We start from the raw sequence: 24,398 nt of genomic DNA, 5'->3' as shown, positions 1-24,398 counted from the left end.
TCTCCCAAACTTATCAAAAATATCCTAAATTGTATTTTGGTCTAATTTTCTCCATTGCTGCTTATAGTAGAGCATTTTTTTTAAAATGGTATCAATGGAAGGTTTTATTTATTCAGGCTCTGTCTCAGGTGAAGAGCCTACCTAACAGTGGTGAGCCCATAATTGATTGTGGAAGGGTATGGTCAGGACTTAACAGTATTACTCTTCTCACTGCCAAATCTTGTTTACAGGTGAAAAGGTGAAGAAAGATAAACAAAGTATCAACATTTTAAGTAGATTCTGTGCTTGTCAGGGTTCTCCAGAGAAACATAATTCATAGAATGTATGTACTAAAAGCAGATTTATTAAATTGGCTTATCCAAAAGGGTTGGACTGCTCCAACCATGGCTAACTTACCCTTGGAGGAGCTGAGACTCTGGTAGTTACTCAGTCCATGAGGCTAGGTGCCTTAGCAGTCCCAGTCTGGCACTGAAGGCCTGGAGGGCTCCTGTGGAGCCTCTGGTCTTTATTCTGGTCATTATAGTCTCTCTTAGTTGGGTTTTTATAGCCATGATAGAACACTCTGGCCAAAAGCAACTTAGAGAAAATAGGAAAGAGTTTATTTCAGCTTTTATATCCCCATCACAATCCACCTTGAAGGTAAGTCAGGGCATAACTCAAGACAGGAACCTGGAGGCAGGAAATGAAGAAGACATCACGGAGCAGTGCTGCTTACCATTTGTGTCACAAAGCTTTCTCAGTGTGCTTTTAGCACCAAGGACCGCCAACCAACGTGGCACTGTCAACAGTGAACTGGGCCCTCCAACATCAGTCATCAAGAAAATGCAACATTGGCTTGCCCACAGGCTACTATGGTGGGTATATTTTCTCAGTTAAGTTTCCCTCTTTCCAAATGACTTTAGCTTGTGTCAAGTTGAAATAAAATCAGTAAGTTCAGAGTCTACAGAAGCAAAGGAATTAGCAGGAGCAGCAGCAGCAACAGCATAGATGAACTTGCCAGAGAGAGCAAAAGCCTTCCATGTCTTTCATATACTTTTGGGCCACTACCAGAAGGTGATACACATATTTAGGATAGACCTTACCATATCAATTAAAGCGATGAAGACAATCTCCATAGCCAACTCCACAGGTCAGCCCAATGTAGTCAGCCCCTCACTGAGACTATCATCTCAGGTTGTTTCAAGTTGACGATTAAAATTAACCACCACAGGCAGAAATCAGACACTTTCCTTTTGTTGGTGTTACTGGTGATCACATTTGCCTGCCTACCAAATTCTATTTAAAGAATTGTTTTTGGAAACATAATGGGGAGAGATCTGAGAAGAGCAGTTGAGACTTCAGGGTTTGTGAGCTGGATCTCTCTCAGCATATTGGCAGTGAGGGCCCTGTCTCTAGTAAATGGAATGTGGGTATCATTTGATATCGGGTAGGTGACCAGTTATTGAAGCTCTTCACTGGTCAGTCACTGAAAGTAAGCTGTTGAATTAGACTGGTATTCACTCATTGGTGAGAGTCCTAAAAAAACCAAAAAACAGGAACTCTAATGGCATTGAGAATGGATGGGTACTGTAAAGCTCACAGCTACCCTGGAAAGCAAAGCAATAAATGAAATGCTGCGGGTGACTGAACACCAAATGTGGAAGCCAGAAGACTTTTCTGATAAACACCCCTGTGTGTCAGGAAGGCAGAAGACACAACCTTAGTGGTGTGGCCGAGCTCCAGAAAAGGTTGTATGTTCAACCAGTGCAGGCAGGTTATGCCATGCTCATAGCATGGCTAAGAAAAATAAAGCACCCAGACACATGGACAGAGACTATCTTAATGATCTCCCTTTAAGTTTTTTGGCCCCAACTCTCTCTGAAAATGCAGAAGCAGATCATCTCCTTGTTGAAGAGCAAAGTTTTTCTCCATAAGACTTCATATGCTCCCTCAGGATTTTTCTTTCCTTTTATTATGGTCAGTAGGTTTATAATTAGAGCTAACTCCTAACTAATACACCCAGCCAGGAATGTGCTGGCCCCCATATGGCCTAATATCTTCAAGAAGAAATAATTCTATTATTATGTATTATTAGGTGTTGGTAGAGAATATGTATGTCTGATTTAAGAGATCATTTATCCTGTGTTGCTTTCTGTTGCTGTGATGAACATTATTACCCAAAACATCTTGGGTATGAAAAGGTTTACTTGGCTTACACTTCCCTGTTATAGAATTGTGAAATGGGTTGGTATCATTTGCAATATATCACAACATGAACTTGACCCATACAGTGTTGGCCATTAGCCATGTCAAAAGATAAATGCTTGGGCAAAGAGCTCAGAGTGCCATGTTATCCTCCAGTTTTGGACCACTGACCATTCTTTAGCTTTACAACTGTGAGTTGACTATGAGGAACAAAAGCCCTGTGCTTGGTTTCTGAATGGGTCAGGTGAGTAGGAAGGTTAAAATGAAAGTGGATGGTGACTCGTTACTAGTTATGGTCTTAGCAGTGGTAACAAAAAGGGATATTTTTTCTGCCTGTGGGTGGAGTTAAGGCAGTGCCTTCAACAACGTGTCATTCACATGCCTTCATTACATCCTAGCTTATCTATTCTTCTTGGACCTGGCCAGTCTGGTAGGAAAGTCACTGCCTATGAGACTATACTCTGTTAATGGGGACATTCCCTGTAATAAGCAAGAAGATACTCTGCTTGAAATTTGTCTAACAAAGTAACAACAAAATTAGCTAACTCTTTTTGAGCCACCAAAATTCATATCCTAAACTGTGATTAATTCTTGTGCTTGTTATGGAATTAGATTAGGGGTTATTTTATATGTAGCACACTATTGCAAAAATAAAACCCAAAGTCATATATAATAATAACCTTCATAAACAAGTTTGATTCTGTTTTTCTTACAAAACTATTTTTCCAGCATCATTTCTCTTGACTAGCATCTGGATGTCATTTTGTTCTTTCATAACTCTTACACAGTTATGCTTTCTAAAACATCTTATACTTAAGGATGATTTTGAAAAGACTGAAATATTTGTTGTAAAATAAATAGTTTTGGCTAACTGAAAAATTAGTTTGGCATTTCCTTAACTTACATTCCAAACAACTAGTTTGATAAATTCTGGGTTTGCAGACAAATAGATCTGACTATCCATTTGAATATCAGAAACAAGACAAACTTATTCAGCTTTGAAATGCAGCTCATGCTTAAATTCATTGTTGCTACATTTTTGTTATTAGTTTCTCTTTTTGATTAGTCTCAAGTTAATTCATACCTTTTAAAAAATTCAAATGCTTCCTACAGTCTTTCCTCTCCCTCTTCCAGTAGGGTTTCCTGGTCTCCCAGAGAGGGACCTAACAGAGACTTTCAATTTAGACTCTCTCTCTGCATAATGTTTGGCTGTGGGTCTCTGCATCTGCTCCTATCTGCTGCTAGAGGAAGCCTCTTTTTGATGACTGGACAAGGCACTGATAAATGAGTATAGTAGAATATCACTAGGAATCATTTCATTGATTTTTTTTTCCAGTTGTGTTTGGGTCTACCCTAGGACTCTGGGCTTTCCAGCCTTTGCTTCCTTGCCATGCAGGCAGTATAGGTCATGGGCTCCCTCTGTTGCCATGGGCCTCAAGTTAAACCAAGTTATTTGTCTACTCCCACATGTTCTGCACCACCAATGAATGCCCCAGCACATCTTGTAGACAGGTCATATTTGACTCATTTGCCTGCTCTTGGAACTCTTCTCTTATTGGGTTGCCTTGTCTAGCCTCGATATAAGGGCTTTTGCCTTGTCTTGTTTTGTTGTGTTTGCTTGTCTTCTCCTGGAGGTCTGCTTTTTTCTGAAGAGGAAATGGAAGAGGAGTGGATCTGGGGGAGAGGGGAGCTGTGGGTGGGGAGTTGGGAGGAGTGGAAGAAGGGGAAACTGTGGTAAAGATAAATTGTATGAGAGAAGAATCTATTTTCAATAAAAGCATGCCATTTTCTTCTTTTTGAGTGCAAAAAAATGATTTTAATTCTAAACTTTTTAAAGAAAGCACAATTATTCACTTATGACATTAAATATTAGTCTTCAAGCACTACTTTCAAGAACATTCATACTTTTAGAACTATTTCACAAAACCATGTGTTCCATTATGACAAAAATATGGGAGGTTTCCCTCCATCATACAGATAATAAAAATCAATGATATTATGATGTCTAAAAAGTAATATTTCAGCCGGGCAGTGGTGGCTCACGCCTTTAGTCCCAGCACTTGGGAGGCAGAGGCAGATGGATCTCTGTGAGTTCGAGACCAGCCTGGTCTACAAGAGCTAGTTCCAGGGCATCCTCCAAAGCCACAGAGAAACCCTGTCTCAAAAAACGAAAACAAACAAACAAACAAAAAAGTAGTATTTGAGGTCTTTCAAGGTTGACTGGTGGGTTAAAGCATTTGCTGACAAATTTGACGATTTAAGTTAGATCCCTGGAACCCACATGCTGGAAGGAAAGAACATCCACAAGTTCTGATCTCCATGAGCACAGCATTGTATGTGTGCATTCATATACATATACATATAAAATAAAGAATATTATTTGAGAGGCTGGGGGGGGGTGGATGGCTCAGTTAACAAAGCGCTTGCCACATCAGTATAAGAACTGAAGCTAGAACCTCAGCACCTACACAAAAAAAAAAGAAAAAAGAAAAAAACTGGCCATAATCCCAGCACCATGGAATCCTGGGGGCTCAGTGGACAGCCAAGTGTAATTGAATTGGTGAGCCCCAGTCCTAGTGAGAGACCCTGACCAAAAAGATAAAGTCAATGTCTACTGACTTGGCCTCTGCTGTCCACATGTGTACCCTCCCTCTCAATTCTGAAGTTTCAACAATACTTGAAAACCCAACAAGTCATGCAACATAAAAATAAAATAAGCATCTAAGGGTTATCTTTTTCAGAAGTAATGATTATTTTAAAATAGCTCAGATTTAAAAAGAAATAAAAATGCATATTTCTTAAAGGAAAAATGGCAAAATCACTATAAATGTCATAGTTTATTACATTATGCTTTGTATTATGTTTCATTTCATATGTAATAAAAGTTCTCTAAGGAAACATAATAAAAAATCACTATTAGGATTTTTGTATAGCTTTCAGTGATTGTTCGTGCAAGAAAAATGAGAAATCTATGTAGCTCCCCAGAAGTAATCCTGCATGCAATGTTATCCAATGTCTAGTTCAGTGACTCAAAGCAAGCAAAAATCTAATTTCTTAGTGAAAAAAATTAGTAATCATAAAATAAGATATGAATGCTCTATTACTTATTCACAATTCATAAATCTTGAGTATTCTCATTAAAACACTTATGGCTTAGTCTCCCATGTAGCAAGGTGACCTCGGTAAGCTCAGTAACATGTTCAGAGACAGGCAGGCAAAAATGACAATAGATTATTTTATATACATCTGTCATGAGCATACATCAACTCTTATGTTCTACAAGTAAAATATTTTGTATATTAAAAATTTGAAAATTTCTGATGTAATAAGAAGGCTTTTTTCATAATTGAATTCCTTCCATTATTAAAGACAGAGCAGCACTTTGTGTTTGTGAAGCAGGGTGTGCAGGTCGTCTGGGTGGACGACTATATTTTTTTCTAACTTTCCCTGTGGAATTGGGATGTCTTTTAGACAAACTAAGTCTTGCTGTTCCCCAGTTGATAGGAAGATTGAAACCTTCTGTAGGTAAGGTACTTGATCTCTTGTCTTGTCTTTCTTTAGCACCGAGAGATTTCTTTCCATTAGAGCTCACATGGTCACAACCTCTCGTCTTTTGACTCTGGCCAGTGTGGTATTTTTCATAGACTTGTGGGCTTTCCCTTCCAGGAAGACAAATAATACTCTTAGGAACAAGGGAGGGAAGGAATGTTTGAGATGGTGTTTGCCCAAATGATCCAGTGGCTGGATCCTCTAGATATGGGGGAAAGTGCTGACTAACTTTATACCCATAGACTAATTTTCTTGAATCTGAATTATCTAATTTGACTGAACATAGGTCATCTATTGTGATATTCTGATAGTCGTCTGATGGATTTTGCAATGTAGTCAATGTTTTAGAATTACACTGAGGAACGCTAGGTAAAACTCCAGTTCTATTTTGTTTTAAAACTAACCCAGTGCCGGGAACAAAAAATTTTGGCTCTTGCTGCTTTGACAAATGGGTGATGTCTTTGTTTGAAGCCAACTGATGTGTTTGTCCATCCAAGGTGGTGCCTTTCCAGAGCAGTGGGTTGTATATGACTTGTCTGTCAATAGGGCATGCATTGCACTCGTGGAATAACCAATTGTCAATACATTTCCTGTGAAACTTGAAACAAAAATGTTGTAAGTTAATCAGACCTACAGTAACACAACTTGCCTAAAAATTGCCAGCCTAGTTGTATATTGAAACTATTGAGCATAGGAGAAGGAATTATTTTAAGATTTATTTATTTATTATGTATACCATGTTCTGTCTGCATATATGCCTGCATGCCTGAAGAGGGCTCCAGATCTCATTAAGGAGGGTTGTGAGCTACCATGTGGTTGCTGGGAATTGGACTCAAACCTCTGGAAGAGAGCACCTAGTGCTCTTAACCACTGAGCCATCTCTCCAGCCCAGGATGAGAATGTCAATTTATCAAGTTTTATGAAAATATTTTGAAGAAGTTCCCTTATAAACACTATGCCTATACTGACTGATTTCTATTTTCCACAGTGAAATGCTAAGCCCTTTAAATACATCACCTCCAAAACTTGGTTAGAAACTTACCATTAAAGGTAATTTTCATACTAATTACTTCCAATGAAAGAAAACAAATAAAAATCAAAAAGTAATAATCAACTAGAATTGAAAGCAAATCATGAGATGTAAAATTTCACATACATTTTATCATAAAAAAATACTATCAGACCATTTAAGTGTGACTTTAAAGTTTGACATGTTTATCTAAGTAATGTTATTTCAGGAAAAAATATGATTATTAACTATGGCTGACAAGTGACATTGAACTTTGTTTCTAGTGAGTCCTTATGAATAATTTTCAATTACGGTATGTATTTCTGTCTCACCTAGAGAACTGTAAAAACACATGCCACAACTCTAGAATTTTATAGGCTTTTGTCATGTCACAGGTAACAAAAGTACATAAAAGAATTCAGTTAAAGTGTCATTTATCCTAACTAGACAGTGTATAAAGAAGCAAGTCCTCCTCAGTGTAAATTTGTCATGAGGGGCAAGCTATGATCACTGCAGCATCTTGTCCACACACGCAGTGCCAGTGAGCAAGCGTCTGCACGGAGCACAACCAAAAATGAAAGGGGAAACTTCGACTGCCATTTCACTCATGAGAAGTGGTCCTTTAGAAAAAGTGAGATGAAAACGACATGGCTTTTACCTTGTGAGTACACGGTAGCAGTCTTGTATATTGACCAAGACAAAATGACTTCAAACAAAGTCGACACTGGTACCCCGGAGCAAGCAGCTTGCTGTTCTTTGTTATCAGCAGAAGAGGCAGGGCTTTTATAGCATGCTTTGGTGTGCAAAACTCACTGAATAAAGATAAACAGAGAGACCTGAGTGCCCATGTGGGATTACAGATGAGACAGTAACACAGGGCAAGCACAAATTTCTACGTACACAATACAATGGAACTGAGGTTTTCTTGAGTCAGAGATAAGTCTGTTGTACAGATCTTGAATCTGGTAGAGATGACTTCATAAGAAACACATTTCAATTTAGCCACATCAAGTAGTAGGAATATTAATGAAATTTTTGTTTATACTTTAAAGTCAGTAAAAGGAAAAATTCTCAGTCACAAGCTGAAATTATTTCACTTGGAGCAAGTAGTTAGACATACATTTATAAAACAAAAACTAATTTACTTGTCAATTGTAAGCTCAAACACACAAGGGTATTGATGTCAATTAGTTGATGACAATTTGTGAGATAATTTATTTTACTTACTCCAATATTGTTAGAGTAACAGTATAACTTTAAACATTGACGATTAACATAAAGGTATTCAGTGCCATTAGCAAGTGCTAATGCTGACAAAATATATTTTAAAAATACAAGCTTAGCTAAAGGAGCTATTTTGGATCATATTCATATAGTCACAGAAAAGTTAACACTTTGTGTTATTCTACAGATATATGTCCATAATGGTATAAAATTATTCCTTGTTTCAAAGATGAGAAAATGTGCAGAAAGAAGTGAAGTTTGTATCCCCAAACCACTTGACCATGCTTTACCAGGACTGGATTTGAGTAGACTTGCTCAATACCCTTGCTCTTCCACAGGATATGAAATATTACTTGGCATACATATACAATTTTTCAATAAATATGAAACCCAGGAACACATATAACCCATGCAAGTACAAAATTATTCAAAGATCCTGTAACACAAGAAGTGTAATCTTTGCTGAGACCCTCACCCTTGCTTTTCTTGAAGATATGGAGTATTTGTTTCTTCCTCGTTTTTAATATCTAAATATTTTACAACATCTGATCTTTTTCCTACTGATCGCCATCTTTGGTTTCTCTTCTGAAATAGGTGGAAAAATGAGCAGATGTTATTTTGTAATTCATAAAAATTATTTCTGATTAGATTATCAAGGTTATATATAGGTAATATTATATATAGGTAATATAATATTGTAAAATGCTCATTGTAGGAGTATCTACTTTATGACATTAAAATTATTAATTACTAGTGGCTCTCATGTCCTACTGTGAGGCTGCTAGAATCAACACTGAGGGTTTAATCAACAGACTGAGCTATACCCACTACTTTGAATTCATTAATTTATTTTTTATTTTAAAAAATGTTTCTTATTTTATGTGTATGAGTGTTTTTCCTACATATGTATCTGTGTACCACGTGCATGCTTGGTACCTACAGAGGACAGAGGACAACACCAGATCCCTTGGAACTGGAGTTACAGTAGTGTTCTGAGTCACCATGTGGGTCCTCCAGAAGAGCAGCAAATATCCAGATGAAAAATCTCTCTATCCTATTCTTTTGTAAACTCAGAGGTAGGATTTCCTAAGTTGTCCAGACTGTCTTTGCAATCCCCAGTCTTCTGAGCAGCTGGGATTATAGGCATGTACCACTATGCCCAACATTACTATTTCTCCTCTCCTATTTCCATTATTTTATTTAGTGTTCTCTCTGGTTCTGTCTCCCCATCCCTCTTTCTCTCTCCCTCTTCTTTTCCCTCCCTTCCTCTCTCCTGCTCCCATGCTCTCTGGGAGTATGTGTGTACATGCAATGGCACTTGCATTGAAGACAGAAATTAAATTACAGGAATAGGTCCTTTCTGTACCATGTAGGTCCCAGGAATTGAACTTGGATCACTAGGCTTAACAACAAACACCTTTACCCACTGAGCTGTCTTGCTGGCTTGTCCAGTTCCTCTTAATGTTAAGAATATTTTAATTATAATGATAGGCGTTTGATTGTTATGGTAAGAAAAAGGTTATTCAGCTTCAGGATGTATATGTATAATATAAATTTATACATTTAATGCTAGGTTTCACTAAGTAACTCAGACTGGCTTCAAATGTGGGACTGTCCTGCCTTAGCCTCCCAAGTGCTGAGATGACAGGTCTCTGTCACCACATCTGGCTTCAGGAGATACTTTTTTATCAACTATTTTTTTCTCCATTTTTTTTATTTGTATTAGAAACAAGATTGTTTTACATGTCAATTCCAATTCCCTCTCCTTCCCCTCCTCCCCTGCCCCTCAACTAACACCCTACCTATACCATACCCTTTCTGTTTCAGGAGATACTTTTAAAATGCACAGTTCAGCACTTGGGAGGCAGAGGCAGGCGGCTCTCTGTGAGTTTGAGGACAGCCTGGTCTACCGAGCGAGTGTAAGGATAGGCTCCAAAGCTACACAGAGAAACCCTGTCTCAAAAAAACTAAGAAAAAAAAGCATAATTCAGTGAATGCCTAAAAGTTCTAGGTATTATTACTGCGGGCAAGAGAAAATTATAATAGAAAACTATAATGATTGTCAGAAATGTTATAATAAGCTTGCCCACCGGCTAGGGACTCTATCACTCATTTTCAGGCTGAGGACTACAGTACCTGTTCTCAAAGTTTCCTGGTGATACACAGGGCTTGTTATTGTGATGGATCCTATAAAGCACCAGTGTGAAAATTGGTTGCTTTGTACACACTTGTAGGAGAATTGCTGAAGTAATTTTTAAAATAAAAATCAGTTAGTTTATTCCAGAGTGCTGTCTACGTTTCATGCTCTTAGGCTGACTGATTTTACAACATGACGGATGCCACATTCAGTTTAAGGTGGGCACCTTACCTCACGAAATGCAAAGGTGTGGGCAAGATGGCAACAGCTGTCAAAGCATTCCTGGCATAAGTGATACTCTACACACTCAGTGCACCTGAAACACAACACATTAAAACACAGGAGAGAGAAATCCAATCATTGCCTTGGTGTTGACTCAGTATCCCTCTAATGAATGATCCACACATGGCAAAGCTCACTCTGGCCGCATTGTGAATTAGTGTTCTATTGCTTCTGCAGAATTTCCTATAAATTTGTTAGCTAAAATAACACACAGTTATCAGACAGTTCTGCCCAAAGGCAGCTTGATGAGTCTCAAAAGGTTAAAAATAAGGTGTTGTCCTGGCTGTGTCACTTTCTGAGGCTGCAGAGGAACAGCAGTTTCCTTGGCTGTACCACATTCTAAAGGCAGCTTACACTTCCTAGCTTGTGGTAAGACCCCATCTTTATTGTAATTAACAGCACTATCTGCCTTTCTTCCATAACCATATTTCCTTGTCTGTTTCCCCTCCCTCTTCTACTTTCAAGAGCCCTTGCAATCATTCTGGATTTATCTAGGTTGTAGTCATCTTATTTAAAGGTCAATTGACAAGAAACGTTAACTCTATTGCAACCTTATTTCCCCTTAACTTGGAACCAGGTATTCAGGTTCTGTAATAAGCTTGTGGATTTATTTGGAGACTGTTGTTATTTTGCCTCCTCCATGTCCTTTCTGTGAGGCTTTTCCAGGTCTATTTAATCCCCAGTGATTTCTTTCTCTAGCATTCCATGGGACCTAAGCCCATAGACTTATGATTTGTCACATGAAGGATTGCACTTGGCAGGTTCTTTGCCCACAGAATCATATTCTTTTTTTCCTCCCCACAAAAGATAAATGTATGGAGTCTCAACAAGTACAAATACAATCTTAAAATATAACTTTTCTTAGAATCCCATTTCAAGCTTATGTTATTAGCAAAAGTTTTACCATATAAGATTTTAGTTTACTTGTCACAAAATTCACCAAATAAATATTGTGAGCATTAGTCAAATGAGTTTATTTTTAAATTCAAATTTTCTAATGCTTAGAAAGCAATTCCCCTGAGAAATAAGAAAAATATGTCCTCAGACATCTCAGAAGATGCAAGTATTAATTTATTTATTACTACTGTCCATATGTATGGATCCTTGGCAATTCATATCACAAACCAGCAGTGCTGCAATTCTCTTGGTACATCAGAGTAGGCTGGGATAAAAACCTAAGTAACTGCACTTTAACATACATCTGATGTTTTATGAACTAACCTAAAAGATGAATCAGTGCATCGTGACACACTAATGAAGAGGAAACTGCCAAATCAGCTTTTGGGGCTTACAGAAATGTCTGATACTTGAAGGAAAGAGTGGAAGATGGAGTCACAAATGTCACAGATATAGCTTTGATTTGTAATTGAAAAATAAGACGAGACTGAGCCTGGAGCAGGGGAGCATGGCACAGAAAGAATCAACTTAGCCATTTCTGGAAGACAGAAAACAGACAAGACTCTGCAAAGGAGCTGACCATCCTCAACAAATCCAAGCCAACAGTGGTTGACCAGCTCTCGTTGAATCAGCTGAGCCGCATGCACATTAAACCTGTAGAAATACACGAGTAAAGGGCCAGGAATTTTCTGCTGTGTCCCATGGCTCCTCTTCCCAGTCTTCTCTCTCACAGATTGTATTTGGTGCTTAACTGTTCCAATCCACTGTCATGAAAATGATTAAACTGTCCACACAACAGCTACCGAAAGACCACCGTTCTAGAACCAACATTCCTGAGCTAGCCTACCTCATCCTAAATGTCTGTACAACTTCTGTCTTGCTCGAGTTAAATGGCTCCTTAGCATCCTCTCAGGCCAGCCATTTCTGTTAATGATATTTTCTTCTGTATAGCACAGAAAGCAGTCTTAAAATTGAAGAACACAGGTATAAAGTACTATTGGAATTTTTAAAAAACATTCTTGTTTTATCAGAAAGTTACAAAACATATTTAATTTGGCTCATCATAGTCTAACTTCAGAAAACAGAAAAGTAGATTGATATATTTCAAGAAAATTGTAATGAAGATTTTAACAAAACATTTAAAAGTATATAAGCAAATTAAATTTTTACTTAAGAAAATGTAGTTACCAAAGCATAGCACTTGTGTAGTTGTGGTAGTCATAGGTAGGTGTAGGGGTTACACATAAAATAGTCAAACTGTTTCCTCTACTAATAGTATTGCTTTTGTTATCACTGAGATAAATATGAATGAAAACAAAACCAATGCTCAAAGTAGATGGAACACAGTCTGTAATCTGGGGTGATTGGGAATGGGTAAAAAATTCAGCCAATTTCAATACTAGTAGGAGAATTTGGCAATGACCCCTCATCCATAGTCCACAGTATTATAAGATGTGAGATTTCTAGCAGGACTCTGAACATGGAAACTCACAAAGTAAGCCTAATGTCGGAGCTTCCAGATACTGCTTCACAGCCAGCCCACACGAGAATGCAAAGCTAATGCTCTTGCTAAAGTGAGGAAAATACAAAGAAATCCCAAACAAGCTGCCATCACACAAAGCAAGTATGAAGGCGAGAGAGGGCAGCTTAAAGCCAGATGCCCTGCTGTGCAGAGTTAGGACTTTGTGGGAGACTTACTTGTAGCATCTCCCCTCGATCGGCAGTTGTTTGCAGTTATTGCAGGGAATTCCGAGGTGCTTGTCTAGTCGTTCTTTCTCAGATATGGTCATAAGTTTGTTAGAGTTTCGGAATTCCTCCAAGATAAGTTTCAATGGTGCAAACTCCTCCCTACACAGTGGGCATTTCACCATGGAGCTGTTTGACACTGTAGCTTGATAACTAGACAAGATCTTCATGCATTTTATATGAACGTTATTGCCACAGCCAAATCTATCAGAAATAAAATTCAAGTCTATCACTCATTGTATGTATTTGTTAGAAATGCTTATTTAAATTAAAAATCTCTTTGGGACCATCTTTATTCCTTATGAAAATGCACTGTGAACTCATTTCTAGATATAGCTGGATTACAAATAAACAAAATATACTTTGCCATCTTTACCAGAATTCCAAATATAAAATTCTCTCCATTTAAAGGAAATGGTAAAAAAAATTTCATCATAAAATTATGTTTCATTCATAAGGCCTGAATGAGAGTAGCTTCAGCACAAAGGAAAATGAAAACGGCAATTCTTTAAATAGAGGGTGGAGTGAGTCCTACCCCCCTTTCTCTCTTTGAGAAATCATGTAGCATCTTAATCATTTGAGCAATCAAATCATTTACTGGGAAAAATTACATTGGGGAAGTAGTTAGTAGTTTTTCAATACTCAATAAAAGCAGACACATAGAAACTTGCAAAATAGGAGTCAACTATTTGGACGTATACAAGAGAGAAAATGAAGAGAATTCCAGCAGCAAATGGCTACTCCAATTTTTAAAGTCCAACTTCTGAGTGCCGTGGAAAATAGTATGAATGAGATTCTCTCAGTGAGGACTTTTACTAAGTAAAAATTTCAACCATTTAAGTTAGAAGATAGAAGTTCTTAAAAATTGAAAACATTGTTTATAACTTCAAACTAAAACAATCGTTACATTCAGAAAATATTGTTGCAATCGTATCATTTTCACCCTCTATAAAGAAAAATCAAGGGCTGGTGAAATGGCCAAGTGAGTAAAGGCTCTTGGTACCCATGGATCTGAGTTCACACTGGTCACTGAAACACCTGAGGCAGGAGGAGAAAATAAACCTCTACAAGGTGTCCTCTGAACAAGGCATCCCATAAGACACGTATTAGGAAACAAAAGAACACAAAAGAAATAGGATTAGACACAGTGGAAGCTTTCATTTTGTCTCTCAAGTAATCTCACAATGTAACTTTGGAAGATTATCAGACCACAGGGCTGGAGAGATGGCTCAGTGGTTAAGAGCACTGGCTGCTCTTCCAGGGGCCCTGAGTTCAATTCCCAGCAACCACATGGTGGCTCACAACCATCTCTGATGAGCTCTGGATCGGTCATTTGGCCTGCAGGTATCTATGCAGGCAGAACACTGCATACATGATAAATAAATAAAAATCTCTAAAAATAAGAATATTAGACTAGAATTTTCTTAAGACTTTAGAATCCAAAGACAAACTGATCACCTGCAGAAGGTGACAGGGAGTTTCTTCTCCAGCATCACCTCTTGGCAGATAGGGCAGATGTCCTCTGCACTGATGGCTTTCTGTTTAAGGCAGCCATCTTCTTTCACATGTGCAGTCTTATCACTTGCCCCAAGCTTGGGGCTTTGAACCTGATGTATCCCCCGTAGCAAGTCATTGATTTCTCCTTCCACAAGACCCAACTGGAAAGCAGCTAGCGAAAGATATCAAAGCTTAAGAATGTGGTGGCAAGAAAGGAAACACGAAGATATAATAGGATGAGTTATGATTTTCTTTCAAATATCAAAAAGATAGTCCTGGTTGGATTATTAGAGTCACACTGACCACTGCTTTGTACTCTATTTGGAAGAAAAAGGTTAGAAAAGAGTGATTTATAAAAAATAATGCACCCCCCTCTCCCATTTTGTTACTAAAAATAGGGCCGGATGCATCCATCACAGGCTTGAGATGTGATAATGTTAACCCTGGGTTTGACATGGTAACATTTTGGTCTTTTCATGTGTCAGTAGGCAAATACCTCATCAATATACAACAGTATTAAAACAAGGGCTGGAAAAATGGCTCATTAATTAAGAGCACATATTGTACTTGCAGAGGGCACAGGTTTGGTTCCCAGCACCCTTGCAATTACAGCTCCAGGGATTCCAATACCCTTTTCTGGACTACATGAACACCCCCATCTTGGGCATACACACAGAGACACATACACATTTAAATGAATTAAAATAAACCGTAAGTAAGAAGACATAAAGGGGAAATAGGGGCGAGTGAATAGGTACATAAGGCTGTGTTTGTGAAATGGGTGGATGATGCAGAGGTAGATTATTTGTGCCTACTTTCCTGTTTTAGCTTTGTATCCATAGAGAAGAGTGCTCTGGTCATCTAGGTCATGTCAGACTTGAACAGTGTTTTACAGGACAGCCTATTAGGCACCGAATTGCCTGCCCCTGGGGCTGTACATTCTCGAGTTATGAATTTTCTCCATCCTGCTATTCTTACAATCAACTGGGTTGTATGTAGTTTTGGATGTATGTAGTTTGTAGACTTCTCCCCATCCGTGGCTCCTCCCCTGCTCACCCCCCTCTCCCTGACACAGCATAATTTAAATTTTAGTTGTTAGTACTCCCCCGAGTTCTGTTTATTTTGTATATTTTAAATACATGTAAGTTAAATATTATATGCAAGAGTGTGAAAGCCCTGTTTTCCTGGAAAGTCTCCCTTCCAACTAAACACTGAAAAGGAACAGCAAACAAAAAATGTTATTTTCGTTTCAATAAAGGAGGCTTTGTTTCTTATCTGAGTTTACGTGTCAGGTGCAGGTGGACTGTGGGAGGAAATCACACTTTAATTACCCAGTACTTGGAGGAGGAGGGTTATTTGTCATAAAGAAACAGCAACATCTGCCCTCTTAAAAAGAAAAAAAAAAGGAATTTCATAGAAGAAGCTGTCCAGGAACTGTTCTGTGTGTATAGTATTAATTAGAAAGTACAAGAAGCACTTGAGATCATATGGAAAAGGTAATGTATGAGACCAACGAGAATATTCTGCAGGATACTAACAAGGCAGCTAGCCTTGTCAAACAACCTCAATCCATCACACAAATAAAGCATTACTTACTGAATGTTCCTATGCTCTTGTGAACATGAGGCAAACAGAACATTTGCATATTTATTAAGTTTTATTTAGTGTGTGCGTCTCCCTACTTGCAAGGCTATCACCCATATCCTCATTTGTTATTTGGATTTCCTCAAATTATCCTTTGACTGTTTATTGGAATGAAACTGAAAATTCTTTTAAAACATTTCAGAGACTACACTTCTTTACAAATGTGTTCCTTATGTTTCTTCCATGGCTCTATTAATTGTTTTAAACGTATGGCTTGTTGGTACTGTTAAATTCTATTTCTTTTTTCTTTTCATGTGGATTGTTTCAATCCTTTCAAACCTATCTTTTTTATATAATGGTAATAGTCTTTGAAAAAAATTGCTGGCTCTTCTGTTGTTTTGATGGCATCCACATGTGTCTGTGTTGGTTCAGGTCGGAGGACGGTGTTTGGCTTGAATTAATCATCTCTGCATCACCACACAGTTGCCTCAGTAAATTATCGAGAAAAGATTATTTTATCCTTCCTTCAAGTGAATTAAACTAAGAATAAGGCAGAGACATTAGATGAAATCTATTAAATAAATAATAACAAATGAACATATAAGCTTTCTAAATTTAAAAAGTTATTGGAGGCATTTTGGATTTATGTATCGAATGTCTGCCATGTGGAAGAGTGGAAACAATTCCCCTGCTTAATTTAGTAGGCATGAATAAATGACTATGAACTTGCATCTGCCATTCTTTACATTTTGCATGACTTAGTCTGCTTTGTCCTAAAGTTAGTAATATTAACACATCAAAATGTTTTTACATATCCTTATTTGTACTAGAGATTTAAATATGTAGTTAGTATCTTTACATTCTATTAAACATGAACACAGAAAAACATTTATACATTTCTGAACTCATTGTAAATCAGAAAAAGTATTTGAAAGAGCAATTTGCATGAGAAGCTAGCAAAAATTTTAACATGTCTATTGAAAAATTAGTGATCTGTTGAAACAAGAAAGTTTCATCTAAAATATACAAAGTAGAAATGAACTAAGTATTGAATAATAGAAGGTTAATTTTGATATGCCATATTCAGTGGAATATTAGTCATTTGGTAAATTTATGACAAATACATAGAATTGAAAATAGGAAATTGTGTGAGAAAAGCAGAATACAGAATTCCAACAAAACATGTTTCTGTATGTATACACATATATATTTATGTTTATGCATACTTTTATAAAATTATAAAAGCAACATAGAAAATAAGGTTCTATATATTCTTATGGTGGTAATTTGAAAGTTTCTTTTTTAATGTGGTTTTGATTTCATCTATAAATAATTTAATAAAAGAACAGATGACTTTATATATCATTTCATTCAAAAGAAACCACTAGATGATATATTTAAGTTTGATTAGGAATATACTTTTGGGAGAAACAGGTCTGATGTTTAAAATTATTTCATTAGGAAGAACAAAATTTCAAAATTAATACATAGACAATCTAAATAATCTTATACTTTCTGTATTAATAGTTAGAAAAGCAATAGCTTCTACCTTTAAGAAGTAAAAAAAAAAGCCCACATGAATTATTAGAATGATCCATATATAAATGCTGTTTTGAAGTGAAAACATTGAAATATTAGCAATTCACATGATTCAATTCATAATATGTGTTTAACACACATACTTAAAGCTATGCTGTTGAATATTAGCCACTGGCCATAGGAACTGTTACATGCCTGGATTTAGTCAATGTGGCTAAAAAAAAGTGAATTACTTTTATAGCTGATGATCTGTAGTTAACAAAAGTTTTATGACTATGTTTGTGATGACTTGAGTATTATGTAGGTCTATTTTTCTTTTTGTTGTTTATTTTTAAATTAGCATACAAAGCAATGACATTTTCATACACTAAACTACAGGCAAATCAAATGTTAGCAATGGAAATATAGTGTTCCAGTACAGATCCTGAGAAGTTAAAACGCATATACTAGATTTTGAAGACAGAACAAAAATGAAAGAATAAGTGCTTCTAATTTCTATTCCAATTGCATAATGGCATTTTATTTTGCTGTATGGGGCTAACTTGAAATATGTTGTTAAAATTATTTCTGTTACTTATTAATTTTATAAAACTGCAGTTACAAAATGGCACATATGGCTCATCTTGTATTTCTGTTCTTCAACTGAAATATGGAAGCTTGTGAAATGATAAGGAAAAACAATATTAAGAATGAAACTTTCAGAGGATCAACATTTAACTTAAGGTTGAAGTAGAAAAGAAAATATGTATGAGATCATACAACCTTGCTATCATGCAAGAAAGGATTTGAAATGATGACCAAGGAGGTACAAAGTGCAGGCTGTGAACACCGGTGAAGCTGTGGAGAATAGGAACAAGGACTTAAGATGGTTGAACATCGGTAGGAACACCACAGGTAGGAAGAAACAGGATCTGTAGAATGACTAGACATGGAAGAAGAGTATGAGAGAACAAATAAAGATTTGCATGATTTCTAGGTTTAGAGAGGAAATCACAGGGGAAGTCAGTATGTGTGGTGTTCAAAGAAGAATGGTCCTCATAGGCTTCATCACCAGGTGCCCTCCTGACTGCTGGGATTAAAGGAGTGCACCACTATGCCTGGTTTAGCCAAAGTAGTTTTAAATGTAATATGTGTCATAGTAATTCTGGTATCTGAAAAATTCTATTTATTTTACAAAAAATTTGTATATGAAACCACTATAGACCTTTGCTTAGGATAAGGTAAATTATTTTCTTCCAGATAATGCCATTGTTTCATCTCTGCTTTTCTAATTTAAATTTTGTGCAAACTTTCAGGAAACATTTGTTATTTCATGTCAGTTTTTGTGAACTTTCATTATTAATGTGTGCATGCGCCTTCAGGTGAGCATGTACCACAGTTTACATGTGGGGTCCAGAGGACATTTCAGGAGTCCTGTCTTTCTTCTCACCATGTGGGTTCAAGGACTGAATTCAAGCCCTGGGGCTTGCAATGCAAGCAATTCTACCTGCTGAGCCATCTCTGTGGTCCTCATCCTTGTTTTTATTAAGAAACTGAATTTTAATGTGATATATGTTTGCATTTTAATTTAAGAAGAAACCGTTTCAACTTGAAGTGTAAGAAGTTTGGGGAGAAATAGTTACTAGATTTTTTAGGAAAATAAGCATTTGAGTTTAGAATATGCTTATGTAATAAACCCTTTTAAAAAAATTTCAAATTAGTAAAGGATTAGAAATAAAAAGCCAGAAAAACTTACATTCATGATCCCTTGGAAGCTTGAATTTTTTCAACAACACCCTAATATTCACAAGTAGAAAAAATTAAAACATTTATTTTGATATGATCTTAATACATACTACTTAAACATGTAGACTATAAGGAGATTTCTTTGATTTGCAATGCAAAAATGTTAGGAATAAACAAATTAATTTTATGCTAATCATAGTTGTGTTTGAAAATAAGTTGATGCTGAAATTGACAAGCAAATTATGTCTGTGCCAAAGAGTTTGATGAGAGAGAGACAATGCATTTACTTCTCACGACACAGTCCTTCTAACGATAGTAAAGAAATCCAGATATTCACAATACTTTAACTTCATAGCAAGTGAGTACCAAGTAATTGCATTTCCACATCTACCATTTTAGTGCACAGCAGAAAACTTTCAACTCTCACTAACTAAAATTATGACTTTAGAAGAGGGAGGAAATACATAATTTAAAAATATATATAACAAATGTGCTTCAGCATTAATTACATTAATATTAACAGGCACTATATACTTAGATAATATTTGTGTTTAGTTTGTGGTTAAAATATTATATGGAATGAGTTGTGGCATATTAAAATCAGAAAAAGAATGACCATACGCTGCATTGTCATAAAATGTTATTAGAGACACCTACCATGAGTATTATAGTGAAACATTGTATATTTGAAAGGACAATACCTTTATCTTTCTTTCAGATACAGCCAATAACCTGTGATAACAGAGGTTCAATAATAGGTGACCAAAATGGAACAGTCCCAAACCTGGTAATTAAAGGCATTAGAAAACAAGATGTACAGGTGTGTGCTGTCATGCCTGGTTATAAGTTATAAGAATGTATTTCCTGGGTCTGCAGAGACAACTCAGTGGTAACTAACACTTATTCTTACAGAAGACCTAGGTTCAGTTCTCCACACCCACATCACAGTTCACAACCATCTGTAACTTCAGTTCCAGGGGATACAACATCCTCTTCTGACCTCTGTGGGTACCAGGTACACACGTGGTACATAAACATACATACAGATAGGGGACACACACACACACACACACACACACACACACACACACAAACACACACACAAAACCATCTAAAATTTGAAAAACAATTTTAAAAGGGTGTATTAACTGATTTGTTCATATAGGAAAGCAAATCAAACTTAAGTAGAGTCTATTAAATGGTGAGATTGTCTTCTACGTGAGGAAAATGATTACCCAATACATAGTTTTCCCTAACACTGTAGAAGTTTCAAATTTGAGAGAAAACCTTCAATTAGAGTCCTCATTTTTATCTCAAAGTATTCAAAATGAAAGTGAAAATTGCCTGAAACCTGTTGTATAGAAAGCAACACGATTTTCATGATAGTGGTATTCAGGAGGCAGGAAGTTGTTGAAGAAAGTAATATCTCAAGAGTAATCTAGATTTTTATCAGCAGATCTCACATTTGTGCAATAAAATGTATCAATATTTGCTCTACTTTGTATTACTAAAGGTTTCTTTATTGATTTACTCACTTTTCAGACTGAAATGGAATACTTGGAATATTAAGAAACACATTGGTAAAGTATGGCCACTTTAACTTTTAATCCCAATACCAAACTTCCTTATTCTTGCTGAATTCAAACCCTGAAAAATGGTAAGACATGTTTCTTTGTGGAAGACCGTTGCTAGCAGTCACTCACCAGCATATGTGCTTACACAGTTCCCCCCTCTTCAGAAACGCCGGACAGTTGCATTCATGAGGGTTCCCTAGCAAAACCTTTAAAATAAAAGACAGAAAAATAAAAATATCCCAGCTAATTATATAGAGTTAGGATAAATCTAAGTTGATAAATAACTAGATTAAAAGAGATTTAAAGCATTAATTCGGTTTAGTAATTCCGAACTGCATCTGTGATTGACTAGGACCTGAGAAACACTCTTTCTTGACATTCTAGCCTGGGTTTCCAGTTCTGTATTCTTTACCTTGGTCAACAACTGGCACTATGAATTAACACTTTTTTTTTAAGAACATCTGTACTGAGGTGATATTAAATCTAAAATGAAAAGCTTTCGCTCCAAACCATCGCTTTAAGGGATAGAGTTAAAGGCGTTTGCCTCTTGTAAGATGGTGTTTGCTCACTCTGGTGGGGGGAAGGGGATCTGAACTTTATTTTCATTGGAGAATATTAGATTTATTAAGACTATGTAGTCTAAAAACTGTTCGTTAAACTCAATAAACTGTGTAATTAGCGAAGTAAAAGAGCTCGCTTTGAACAAAGTACAGAATGACAAACTGCATCCAGTACTCAATTATGAGACGAGTTCGAATTTCTAAAGCAACTGGGAAGTGTTCAGTGGCTCATCTTTGACAGACAAGAGTACATGTAAATATGAAGCGTGTGTTCCCTTTCCGCAAAATGAAAGGGAGCTCTTATTCATTCACAGGTTTTCAAAGTATTAACATTTAAACTACCCTTTGATGAACTGTTAGGGTTTTAAAAGCGAGTAAAAAGAGTATTAGAGAGAATCTGACTTTAATTTTTAAAAGATAGTAGGATTTTCATTTGATTTACAGGGCTAGTGACCACTCACAGGCTTCAGGAATGCATATACTACAAACGAAATATTCATGTAACCCTCTCCTATATTTGTTTTTGAAATCAAGATTCAAGGTCCATCATCTTACAGGAGTTGGAGGCAATTCAAGCTCCGGACTATCAAGAATAATCTTAAGAAAAATCTTTTCTGGTAAATACTATTTCCTTTTGCATAGTTTTAAAGTCTGGGGAGCACTTGTTGGAATGAGTCCTCTGGTGAGGCCCATGTGTGTTCATGGTTGTGGAAGTTGGCTTAACTCGCCTCCTCTATGCCTCTCCCCTCCTCCCCATCCCCCAAGTCCCCAAGGAAGATGGGTGGTGAGGTCGTTACTCGGAAATCCCCCTTTTCTGGCTCCTCCTCCCTCAATAGAAAGCCGATGGGGCCGATCTGTCTCAGGAGATAGATGCTGCTACTCAGCGCTTGGTCTTGCTGCCAGCTGAGGCTATCATTCAAGTGTCTTCGCCTTTCGGAGGCTTTACAGCCTCTCCGAAGCATCCCTGGCCTGAGGCGCCCTGAGCTAGGCTTTCTAAGGCGCCTTGGGTCTCTATGGTAACAGCGTGCAGCGGGTTGTTGCCTTGGTGACGGTAGCTCTGTCCTAGGCGCCACAGTGTGCCTTGCTGTAGTTGGGGTGGGAGAAATTCCTGAAGTCCACCCACAGACTTTCAACACCTGGGGCCACAGGCACAGTTGCAAACCCCTTGTTCTTTTTGCTGATTTGCTCACAGAACTGGTGAGATAAGTTCGTTAGCGCCGTCGCAAACCCTGTTACAGTGTGGGCTCCCGAGGCGAAAGTTACACTCAGCGTGTTTTTCATCCATAACCAAAAAAATCAGCATGATGGCTGACGTTTAGAATTCCACAAACGTTTTCCAGTGGCTCACAACAGCATACAATGAGTAAGTCGCTGAGGGAAGATTGAAAAAAAATAGGGCTAAATAGGGCTAGCCTTAGCCAGCTCAGCTAGGGGTGTGTGTGTGTGTGTGTGTGTGTGTGTGTGTGTGTGTGTGACTGTGTGTGACTGTGTGTGCGTGTGTGACTGTGTGTGACTGTGTGTGCGTGTGTGTGTGTGTGACTGTGTGTGTGTGACTCTGTGTGTGTGTGTGTGTGTGTGTGTGTGTGTGTGTGTGTGACTGTGTGTGGGTGCGTTGGTCTTAAAGCTAGGAGAAACTTAAGTTACTTGTTGGGGTTGGATATTTGATGTGTATCTACAGCCTCTAAAACTTAGAAATCTCTATTTTAAGGTGTAAGATGTTATTTCAAGGTATGTAAGGTTGACCCAACAATCTACAAGTTGTTTCTGAACTTTGTTTCTATCTTCTGAGTTGAGATATTAATCAACAGTTTGAGCCATGGTTACTGAACGAGAAACCATGTTGCTGGATTCTCTTCAAGAAACTGAAAGCAGGAGAGAGCTCTGCTTGGTAGCTGGGTTACAGGAACAAGGAAGGCATCAACTCAGTCTTATCAGGGGAGGAAACAGCAACTAGATCAAGTCAAATCCCCCAAAAGAAAATGGTAGAAATCCCACCCCAGTGTAAAAATGCTGGTTAGGGCTGCTTGACAAGATGTGAGCTGTCTGCATAAACACCATGGGACCTCAGGTCTAAGGCTTTCTTAGTAAGTAATGAAGGACTAACAGTTACACTACCATACTTGCAACATTAGCATCCATCAAACACATCAGCAAAGAAAAACATTATATATTAAGAAAACCCTTTTAAGTTTGTTAAGAGAACAAGATAAATTGTAAATTCATTTTATATAATAGCATTTATTATTTAAAAACTCAGAATAAATGAATGTCAATTCATATTTTCTATGTAACAGAATGAGGCAGGTTTCATATTGAAGATAGTTTATGTAGTCACTGTTCACCCATCATCCTCCATGTGCCTGAATGTGTGTGTATGTATAAAGTTATTTAGGAATTTAAAAATCAAACATCAATAAATATTTAAGCTGTTGAATTTTATTTAGAATGATATTTGTTTCACATGTGATAAATACTATTTTTGAAAGGGTCACGTGTTTAAATTATAAATTGTATAAATTGACTATAGTTCCTTAATTCCATTTTGAGGAATGGCAAAAGTAACAATATTCATGTTCTCATGGGAGTTAAAAAGAGAAAGTACAGATTGCTAAACAGAACTGTAGTCTAGCTGGATGACATTTGTTTTTGTATCTGACAGTTAAAACTTTAGAAACAGCTTTAGAATCAGGTCCCATATGTTTTCTTCATCTTTTGAAATTTTGATGACAGGAGTAATATTTTTGCAAATGTTTTAACTTGGACAATTAAACTTTCTCCTTAAATTTACACTATTATCCTTTATGTTATATGTCAAGGCATATTTTCCCCCAGGGAAATTGTTTGAGCTTCATGGATTGATAAATCTGTTTAATGAATGAATTATTAATACA

The 24,398-nt window shown here is 37.0% G+C and overlaps 1 protein-coding gene across 1 annotated transcript; it reads right to left on the bottom strand.

The window, feature by feature from the left end:
• Positions 1 to 5,524: 5,524 nt before the first annotated feature.
• Positions 5,525 to 22,469, bottom strand: Zswim2 (zinc finger SWIM-type containing 2). Its single transcript, XM_027420046.1, has 9 exons — positions 22,305 to 22,469; positions 21,077 to 21,153; positions 19,384 to 19,424; positions 14,487 to 14,697; positions 12,981 to 13,232; positions 10,335 to 10,419; positions 8,442 to 8,551; positions 7,401 to 7,554; positions 5,525 to 6,331 (listed from the first exon to the last, which is right to left on the bottom strand). Exons 1-9 carry the CDS (start codon positions 22,467 to 22,469, stop codon positions 5,525 to 5,527), a joined length of 1,902 nt encoding a protein of 633 aa, XP_027275847.1.
• Positions 22,470 to 24,398: the final 1,929 nt, after the last annotated feature.

The sequence above is a fragment of the Cricetulus griseus genome, chromosome 6 (genome assembly GCF_003668045.3).
Source record: "Cricetulus griseus strain 17A/GY chromosome 6, alternate assembly CriGri-PICRH-1.0, whole genome shotgun sequence".
Taxonomy (NCBI): domain Eukaryota; kingdom Metazoa; phylum Chordata; class Mammalia; order Rodentia; family Cricetidae; genus Cricetulus; species Cricetulus griseus.
Note: the sequence above shows the minus strand (reverse complement) of the source record. Positions and strands in the feature narration are given on the sequence as shown.